This window comes from Branchiostoma floridae, chromosome 11 (genome assembly GCF_000003815.2).
Source record: "Branchiostoma floridae strain S238N-H82 chromosome 11, Bfl_VNyyK, whole genome shotgun sequence".
NCBI classification, from domain to species: domain Eukaryota; kingdom Metazoa; phylum Chordata; class Leptocardii; order Amphioxiformes; family Branchiostomatidae; genus Branchiostoma; species Branchiostoma floridae.
In genome coordinates this window covers 1,341,089-1,351,720 of record NC_049989.1, presented here as the reverse complement: position 1 = coordinate 1,351,720, position 10,632 = coordinate 1,341,089, and the positions used below count along the sequence as shown (strand labels likewise).

Here is a 10,632-nt window from a genome sequence, read left to right as displayed (position 1 = left end):
CACTGGACACAACGTGGCTCGAAATTCCTTTATACGCCCCGGACATGTCAAGTTCCACGGTAGTGTAAGAAACCAGACATTGCCAGATATTCTTGTTTCCGTGCAGTGTGATCTGTGACGTCAGACGATCAGAACGAGGCCATTACGTCATGGCCCAGCGCGGCGGGAGAGAGGAGGAGAGCGCGAAGTTCAAACGTGTCTACAGGGTCATATTAGGCGGATCAATGTAAAAATTGACGTACATCAACTTTTTAATGAGTAAACTACTGGAAAATAATGAATTCAGGATTTTCTGATGCTGTCCTTTAAGATTGGTTAGTGCCAATATCGTCACAAAGGCAGTTGTCAGCCTTTCCCAAAAACTCTGGTTCTTATCATAACTCTCTTCACCAAAGGAAGGCGAGACACACTCTTCTTCAAGCTAAGCTTCAAAAGGCAAGTTGCTGAAATATCCACCATTTTTTTGTCCGGCTCAAGCCAGAGGATGGCGGCAGTAGACCATGTGGCATGTGAAAGTCCTAACCTGGCCAGAGTGTGGTAAAACAACAGTTCTTAAGGCATAATGTGGTCTCTACTGCCGGTGACATGCAAAATGTGTAGCATATGTTTTTTTATATACCTCGTCTGGTTTGCTTGTTGTATCATTGCATTTTGACACGAGGTCCGGGCCTGGCCATCTCCAGGAAGACTGAAGTACCTTGCGATGGTAGTATAGCAATGGTTAAGGAAGACTTTCTTTGTACCAGACCAAAATGCCCATCAGGGGAAATAATGTAACAGGGCATAATGCCTTTCACGGTAACAAATTTCAAATTACTTGGAGTGAATAAATGCTATAATACTGTGTCTGGGCTAGCAATGATCAAGTCTTGATATACTGTACAGACATGTCCTACATTATACCCAAGACATCTGCCTCAGCATTCCCCACCTACTACCCCCGTTCTAAGCGGCGGAAGGGTTGGTATGACCCACGCGTCTTCGATTACCAAACAACAGATGCACGTTTTTTAGACCCGCATATCTCCAACACAGTTGTCTCATTGAACAGGGAAAAAATGTGTGTGATACGATATTTTTCGTGCTACGTTTTGTGTTTTTTCGTGATTTTTACTGTGTTCTGAAAAGGTACAGTAAACCCATCCCCAGGCCAGAGGTGGAACGGCAGACATGTAGAAATCCTCGTCGCTGGCTAGGAGAGGGGCTAAAGGGGGTTTCTGGTATTCAGATCCCATCTAATTTGTTGCTGTGTTATCGTTTTGCATAAACACAGGTCATCTTAAGAAACTATTTACCAATTTCATTACACAGTTATGCGATTCTTACTGGCCGCATAAGATGTTTTTAAATCTACCGTTTCCTTCGAACCTCATTCGCTGAAGTAGCGGTGTTGTACGCTTTATTCAGATTCAGGGTTCGAAATAAGTACTTGTTTTCCGTCTAACTGCACCAGAGAAATGTTGCCCACTTCAAATATATATCGCCAGAGTGGATTAAAAGCCTTTTAACTGCTTGCTAACAAAGTACGTGAGGGAATACTGCCTTCTATACAAATAAAGTAAACAAAAACGTTTTGATGCACTCCTGACTTGCATCCTCCGCTGAGAGCCCTTGTTTGGAGAACGGGCATTTTACCTCAAGGCCTCCTATGTTGTGACCATCTTTCATGACAAGCCTATCAACTGACGCACCCAGCCATGGTCTCTCAAATGATAGAATGAGTCCAGCTTCTATACACTGTGCCCCAGGGTGCTCCTCTTGAATGAGGTCAACATACTCCTCAACTGCAACAGCCTCATTACGGTTCCCATATGCTGTTGCTGCAGTAGAGAAGTTGTTGTATATCATAGCTTTTATTTTGTTGGATGGCTCCACTGTACAGCTGATCGCAGATTTGAAGTTAGATGCTGTCAGTTTTTCCTGTCTTACTTCCCTCCAAGCATTGCTGCTGGATTGCCCTCTTGTTTCCTCCTCTATCTCCATCTGTTTTTCTTTCGTGAGTGTTGTTGTACGCATGTAAGTGTCCATCATTTCCACAAATGGTCTGGTAGAAAAGTTATAATGGTCATTAAAGGGAAGGTCTGGTAAGTCATGACTGCTGGTGTTCGTAGATGCTGGATGGCTCGACTGACAGTTGGCGGCTGAGGTTTCACTGGACTGACAGGTGTTGGTGGCGGCTGAGGTTTCACTGGACTGACAGGTGTTGGTGGCAGCTGAGGTTGCACTGGGCTGACAAGTGTTGCTGGCGGCTGAGGTTGCACTGGGCTGACAGATGTTGGTGGCAGCTGAGGTTGCACTGGGCTGACAGGCATTGGTGGCAGCTGAGGTTGCACTGGGCTGACAGGTGTTGGTGGCAGCTGGGGTTGTACTGGGCTGACATGTGTTAGTGGCGGCTGAGGTTGCACTGGACTTTTTCGGATAAAGCAGAAACATAGATCCAGGCGCAATGGACTGCACCTCTTGCCTGAATGTAGCCAAGGCATTCTTGTCCACATCTCGCTGATGGGGTGCTCGTGGATCGTAGTGTTTGGTTTTCAGAAACTTAGTGTCCTTTCCATAACTGATCTTCCCGATCTTGACGTCAGTGATTTCTTGTGCTTCCACCTGTAATTTGGAAATACAAACACAAAATAGCAGTGCATTAGTATGATAATCGCACCTATTTGGCAACTTCTAGCTAGTAGATTTTGAGTTATCTATATATCACATCAAAATAAAGGGTTTTTAACCCTTAATGGTCAACATTACTTGGGTTGGGATAGCTTAGGTCATATCAAAATATAAATGATATATAACATGGTATTCCTATTACATGTAATAATGATATCCCAAAATGAAAGCTAACCTTAACATTACGGGGCAAATTCCAAACACACAGTCTTCCTGTGGATGGCACGGGTGTCGGCTGCTCTCTTAGATCTGTTTTATTGAAGGCTTCGGTTGCAAACAGTATGCCACCGATGTGATTACATTTGCCGAGTCCACCTGGCCCTGTCCTGCAATAAAAGTACAACATTCACATTGTTAGCAAAAACAAGGCTCTTTTCTATAGTAATAAAAAACATTTTCAATAAATCCTAACCCCATTTTAGGATCTGTAAAAGAAAATGTCATCAAAGTATATCCTTGAAACAAAGAAATCATCAATGATCTCCATCCTGTGGCTATGGTTAAAAGGGCTTGCAGAAATCAGTCAAAAAGGTGCTGGAACATGAGTGGTGTTTTTTATCATTATCATACTTTTATTCTGAAAAATTCAAATATAAGTCAGTGGTGAGCTGGTCAACTTATCAAGCGAGGAGAGTAAAGCTTGGAGAAAGCCAACAGGGCTTGTATTGGGAAGTTTAGAGGTGCTGTGAAAGAGACGACATTTTGTGACTTTCATCATACTCAAAATCTGAAAATTTAAAATATACTGTGAGTTAGTTGGTCTATTTATAAAGGTCAGTAGATTGTGGAACTAAAGCCAAAAGGGCTTCTTCAATAGACTTTTCAGTCACCCTGCTGGGCAAGAGCATGCTGCTCTGTGGACTTGGCTGTTCTTGGAAGGCAATGATGGTGGTGTATTTCTTTTGCTTCATGCTTGGGAGAACTTTTGCTTTCACAGTGTTGTGTTTCTTTGCAATCTCTATGTTTTTCACATTTCCCTCCATGTAGAACTGGTAACCCCTCATTTTTTGTATGAAGTGGTAGACAGTTCTATGTGGTCAAATGCCTGTGTTTGGCAATCAGATAGTTGTACAGAGCTGCAAAGTTTAAACTCTGGTAGTTGCCTCAGGTCATTTGTCCATATCGACTCCCTGGTCTCCTGTTGGAGGGATGCTACAGTCACTTCTGTACTGTGTGTAGGAGTCGTTGTGGCTGGACTGTGTGTTACTATGGCCTGACTGAATACTTCCAAGGTGATCATGTGCCCTTAATACCAAAGCAGATTTTAGCCCACTAGTGCCAAGGTCAAGTGACGTAAGGAGCTCTACTAGCTCTGTTTTTAGGGACTTCATTTAGGTCCTGCTTTGTGTACAGTCTCCTGCCTCTAAAAATCAGACCTGAAAATGAAACAATAGTTTGATTTGACATTGTTTTATCTCAGTTGTATTCTGGTTGTATTTGACTGACAAGTAGTAGTTGGCATAGAAGCAAGACATGAATCATGTTGACAACTAATAAAAAAGAAAAGTCTTTAAATTTATGATGCAAATATAATGACTAACAATGGGTCCATTAAAACTGAAACAGTAGTTTGATTTGGCATTGCTTTACCATCATTATCTGAGTTGTATTTAACTGACTAGTAGACATAAAAGCAAAATAAAAATCATGTTGATGACTAATATAAGATTAAATACTTGAAAGTTACAATGAAAATGTAGGTAATGACTTACAAGGGCGGTCCCCATTACCACCTTCCTGTGCCACCTTGTCTTGACGTGCTGTCTGCATCTGAATAACGGAGATCAAGTCACAACCGTCAAAAATAGTCCCCTCCCATGTGGAACACCCACAAAGCGAATGCCATAATATTGTTAAATTTCTGGCCGGCGGCATCTCAGCCCCATATTTTCAAGTTTTGAAGCGTTTTCTCTGTCTAACATTTGTAAAAAAAATCAAATCCGACGGCCGAAAATGAAACGGAAGCAAGTAAAAATAAACACGAAAATACGCCCCCCTCCCCACTGTGCGACTGGCGAATATACGCAGCTCGACATATCGACGCTGTATCGATAAATCTTGGGGAAAACCGCCCAAATGTCGCCAAAATTCTACCCACAAGGATTCAAGTCCGATATTTTTCTCGTTTTTTTATGGTATCCATCGGGCCAAACCCGACTTATTACGAAGTTTGGTGCACGCGGAGAACGTAAACAAAACATGCCATGGTGAAACATGGACGCGCCAAATCCGCCCGTCCCAACATGTACAAAATGAACAAAAATATTTATTTCTACCGGCTGAAATCGAGCCCAGATGCCCACAATAACATTATCTATCCATGAAAGCCGTAGTTCTGACCATATTTTATACTGGAGGAGCACAACTTACCGTGGAAGATGATGTATCGCTATCCGGCCCATTGGACGCCATGATTTCTGCAGATAAGCTTGTTCGTGCCGCACACGGAGTCTCGTTTTCGTGCGAGATCACGCGTGTTCGCGTCAGGATTTGGGCTCTCGCGAGAGTAGCCATTACAACTGGAATGAACTTTATTACGTACCATAAGGGTTCATCGCTGTCCTCTTCGTTATCATCTGGGCCTTACCTCAGCATAATATTGACAAAGTCTGGTTGTATTGAAGACCTCCATTCTGTTTTGATGGATCCCATCATGGAAACGGAGCGTCACATACTGCAGTTTATATAGAAAAAAAATACAAGTCTCAAAATGTCTAGTCGAACCAGAGTGTCTGATTCCATTGATAACTCTTGACACAAAGAATCACCAAACGGTGGACTTCTTGCAACACTGATAGTGTCTAGTAGGAGCTCTGAGTTTAAAACAAAAGCCCGTCTTCTTCAATGACTTCTATATTTTACATAAAGTGTCGTCAGCTGATGCTGCCCAAAGTTTTCAGGATTTCTTTTTGTCAAGAATTATATCATAGAGGGATCGTCCACGTACCCTTGTCATATACACATCTCTCAGCTTTCATAGTCATTTCCTCAAGCACGTTTTTCTCTTCTAACGCGCAAGACACATTAGCCGTCATGGCCAGCAAACAGTTTTCTATTAGAATATTACTCTCCTGTGCCCCACCAACTGGTGAACTCAGCTGAGCTTTAACATAGGGCATATAACTATACGTTTGATTTAAGAGTTTCTTCTGACCAAATCATTTTAATTATCTTCAGCAAATAGATTTCTATAAAAGAACTGAAACAAATACTGTTTTTTTTTATCTTTAATATTCTTTCCATTCCCAACCTAATCTTCTCATTCTCTTTAGACTTCCCCATATATGTCACCCAGGACAAAAAGAATTTAGTGGGTTTTTCTCCCTACTCCCCCAGTGTATTCACGATCTAATCCTGGTTCCCTCGCTCTTTTGTCTTTTCGATTCAAAAATTTCTTGGATAAGACAGGCAAATTCTTTGGAAAATCAACATTTTGGCTCTTATGCAAGTCATACGATCCATCAACTCGTCTATCTTATGTCTTTTTTTCTGCGGCCAATCTAGCGGCATGATACTTGGTTTACGATTTTATTCTACCTTTAATAGCATCCCACCATTAACACATGTCTTGGAAATAAGGAATATACAAAATCAAAAAGTCCTATTCCATCTCCATAAAACTGTGCTAAATAAGTACGGAATCAAACAATACAGACTCTAAAGCAGTCAACAAAAAGGGTCAAAGGCCATACAGGGAAGGCCAGAATACTTGTAACATACACAAATTTACCATGAAAATATGAGCAGACGAAAAAGTGTGTTATTGAATAATCATGCTACTGAAAACGATTTTATCCCATAGATGATCAATAACCAAAACTTGACAGTTTGCATTCTTATACAAACTTTGGACATACCTTCTAACCATAAGCCCAAGCCTCATTGTAATAAGTACTATGTCCAGATATTGATGATTAATTATATCGAAAGCTCTCTCTTAATCTAGACATATGATGGCTTCCTCGAGATTCTTATGAGCCTAAAAAAAATATGCTTTTCGCTTACGCCTGGACTGGTGGATCCTGGAGATTAGCGGAACCTGGTGCAGTAGAACTTGCGCTACCGGCTGGACTGCTGGCTGAGCAGCGAGGCCCGGTTGCTTATAAGTACGCGAGGCTAAGTTATCCCTAACATCTAGTCGCATCTCCGGAGAAAGAGGAAAAGTAGCGGGAATAGCAGAGTCGCATTCCTCAATGTTATCAGAAAGGGGCTCCGATCTGCGCTTATTGCAGACAGTAGTCTCAGCCTGGTCATTGGAAGGAGCCGACCGCTTAGCGAACAGAACCGACACCTCCATATTAGCCGGGATCATTATATTAGATCAAGAATGTCAACTGCAGGAGAGGTTACCCGATGGACAACCGCCTCCCCTGCAACATCAACCGTGGGACCCGCGGGAACATCCGTAGCGGCATCTTCGAACTCTTCCAAAGAGATCGCATCGGCAGCAACTGCCGGGACTTTTGGAACAACATGTGACTTTCCCGCTGTGATCGCGACAACAGTGGGAGCATCGCCAGAAGCCGGAACTTTCTTAGAGATGGCCACACCAGAGGCGGAAATACCCAAATCGAAAGAGATGGCCCTCTCGATCGCCTTGTTTAAAGCTGTGTCTTTCTTCTTCAACTTCTTTCTCCACCGCTCATTATCATTGGCAGGAGAATCAGACTCGGACTCCGAGGAGGCAGCACAAACCCTCGTCATCCTTGTCCTCCAGGACCTTGCCATCCCTCTCCAGTGGAGAAGGGGAATCACCACAACCCTCCATACCCTCCCCGGAAGAAATAACCTCGGGATTAGGGCGAACAGTAGACAGCCCAGCATTGGCCTCCGCTAAAGTAGCAGGTCCCTAGCCTAGCTAGGTCCCTTGTTCAGTGTGTCACGAAAATTGATATAAACAAATTACCCGGAGTGTCACACACGCAGCTATCTTAAAGATCTCATGGTAACCGCATGGCCACAGAGCGGCGACACTGCCTGAGTAGAAGTTTGAATTTAGTCCTTGACTTTCTTATGATGTCCCAAACGGCTCCGTGTCAGGTCAGCCCAACTTCAGCCAGAGGGCTTCCTTCGCAACGGTGTTCCAGCCTGTTACAGAAAATAGAGATTGAGAACAGCGTTTCCAGATTGAGAACAGCGTTTCCAGTTTGAAAGAGTGGCGGAAGCGGCTGATTGAAGATAGTTTATTATCTTAGAAAACTAGAGAATGAGTTTCATTATCACAACTTCGGTCATTACAGTAAAGAATATCATCAGGTATACATACATTAGACAGAAGTGGAGCAAAATATATAGGTGCAGTAGCTAAGTAGATCGACCATTGTCGCACACCCCCAATTAACATTATTAACAGGCGGGTTCTTAGACTCAAATTTGCTTACAAAAATTGGCTCCCAGTCAAATGACACTTGCATTGGGAAATGAACTGAGGAAATAAAGTCATGGTGAACATTTATGTCTGTGATTAGCTGTTGAGTCTAAAAGCTATGCATTTGGACAAAACTCTGGTATCACATTCTAAAAGAGGTTGGAGGCGCAAATCTCGCATTGTCGTTTGGTCAACTCATTTTTTACCTTTAAGAAGCAGCGAGCGAGTTATTCTTAGATTTTTTTCTTGTGTAATAACGATAAATTAAGTTAATGAAATATTTTGTACACACTTCCCCAAGCTTTATCCAACGAATTGAACCTTAACAAGATTCGAATAATTTTTGCCAACATATTAATTCGTCCAGTCAGGCAGGTGGGGGAAATGCAGTATTGTCAATCCACAGGCGTGAATACCATGTTCTGCCGTCGTCAGCATCCCCATGCAGACCCTCTCTAAAGAGCGCATGCGTAACGTCCCTACCTCACAAGTGAGGAGCACGCTTTCTCCCTAGAGCCCTTTTCTGGCCTTTTTCGGCCGGAATTGGCGGGCATCTAGGCCTGGGTTTAAATTTTCGGTTTGCTGGGCTTCCCAGGATCGTTTTGGTGGGTTTCCTGTCTCTGTATGTTCAAGTTCAGCTGAGTTACGAGTCACCGCACCCCTCTACGAGCTGTGTTCGGTACAGGCAGGCTCCGTGCCCCGTCTAACGTGCATCCAGCGTTACGCTGGTACTATTACAATGGGGTTCCCTTCCCTACTTTGAGGAAGAATGATCCCTTTCCGTTGGCAGTAAAGCACTTTGTGTCGTTAAAGCCATATGCTTCATTTGCCTTTTCTAGTCGTATTTGTTGTGTTTGTAAGACTTTCTAATTTACTACCCTCCATTCTAAGTGGAGGAATGGTTGGTATAGCCCAAACGTCTTGTATTCGTAAACAACAGAGGAACGCTTCTCAACCCTGTGTATTTCCCCCCACAGTTGTCGCCTACCGGGAGAAAACTTGTGTGGTAAGATACTTTTTGTGTGGCATTTAGTGTATTTCTTCGATTTCTAGGGAGCTTTAAAATGGTGCGGTGAACGCACCCCCCCAGTTCAGGTATGGTAAGGCCGGCCTGTTTCAGACGTGTTGAATTTCAATAATTCCCACCCGGTGTTCGCCATCAGTGAGCAAACGGTCGAGACGGGATTTTAGGTATTATGATCCCAGGAGAGTTCTGCTGTATGTTCCTTCTGACGGAGCAAGTTGGGTATTTCTATGTCTTCTAACGTCCACAGGTCACAGCCGTCCACCCTATTAATCCATTTTTGGCGACGCCTCAGGGGCGGAGGCATTTTCTACAGTATTACGATCGATTTGAAAGAATTTAGAAAATTGCACGAATGCATTCCCTTGGGAATTGATTTCTGGCTAAACCTGAGGGGGTGTCTTTTTTTTGATACAGTGGTATGTGAGGACTTTTCTAGCTGTTTACTTTTTTTCTTTTCTTACGCAGTCTTTGTGTTTGGGCTAATGATGTAGGGAGCGGTCTTTTCACATAGCCGGGAATGACTGCACTTCTTGCTTATCATAGGCAGTACGCACTGTTACAGATTATTACGATGTTACATTTGCATGCTTTATGAATGTTATAATGAAGACCAATATGTTCCCGCTTTTTGTCGTTATCATTATTTCTTACATAAGCTTTTCATCTTTACGATATGGAATGAAATGCTTTCCAGTGGTTGTCGTTTGGAGATATAGAAAGTCTACCACTGATTTTGAGTGGTAGAAAAATACGATGTTTTAAAGAAGACGATTAAGACCAATATAGCACAGCTTTTGCCAATATTTTTTAGCTTTGCTTTTTACAATATGGGATAATATGCTTTACGGGGTCAAAAAATAATGAAGACTAATATGTCAGATTTTTGTCGACACCTTTTTATAAAATATGAACTGATGTGCTTTCACGTGGTTGTCGTTTGGCATTAAGTAAAGCCTAATTTTGAAGGTAAATAAGTCACATGTTTCTAACAAGCCATGGAACCAATAGATCTAATGTTCTTTAAATTTCGCTCTGAAGACTAGCACTGCTAGAATAAAGGAAGGACGCAGAGACAAGGCTTTCCGTACACTGGGCACGGGAGAGTTAAGATTGGTTACACGTTACTTCATACTAGTAATGCTGACCACGCTAACTCCCGTCTTAGCTGAGGGTCTCTCTTTCTCTCCTGAACTGACCTCTGTCATACAGATACATTATGTCTCGTGTTCAAATATATACATGTAAAATAAACTACTACAATGTATACACTAGAATAAATATTCGTGAAATAAGTTCTGAACAGTTAATTAATCAGTCAGTCCGTGAATTCTATAACTGGTGTCATGCCAGGTTTTCTATGCTTGTACATGTATAATCACAAGAAACGGCTGCACGTCGTGGCTCTGTTACTGGCCTCTAATTCCCTCACGTTGCCCTCCTTCTGTCGATGGCGCTGTTCAGGATGTTGTGTGGCTCCCCTCTGTTCAGACTTTTCAAGCCGCACAAACGTATGTTCCCGGCTCCCTCCAGCGATGGCCTCTTCTCGTGAAGGGGCTCGACCGACTTC

The 10,632-nt window shown here is 42.7% G+C and overlaps 1 protein-coding gene across 1 annotated transcript; it reads right to left on the bottom strand.

Moving 5' to 3' along the window:
- Positions 1-614: 614 nt before the first annotated feature.
- On the bottom strand, positions 615-3,674 carry LOC118426108. The gene is made up of 3 exons (XM_035835366.1): positions 3,490-3,674; positions 2,846-2,996; positions 615-2,604 (listed from the first exon to the last, which is right to left on the bottom strand). The coding sequence occupies exons 1-3, from the start codon at positions 3,672-3,674 to the stop codon at positions 1,546-1,548; spliced, it is 1,395 nt and encodes a 464-aa protein (XP_035691259.1). The 3' UTR covers positions 615-1,545.
- Between the last annotated feature and the right edge of the window lie 6,958 nt (positions 3,675-10,632).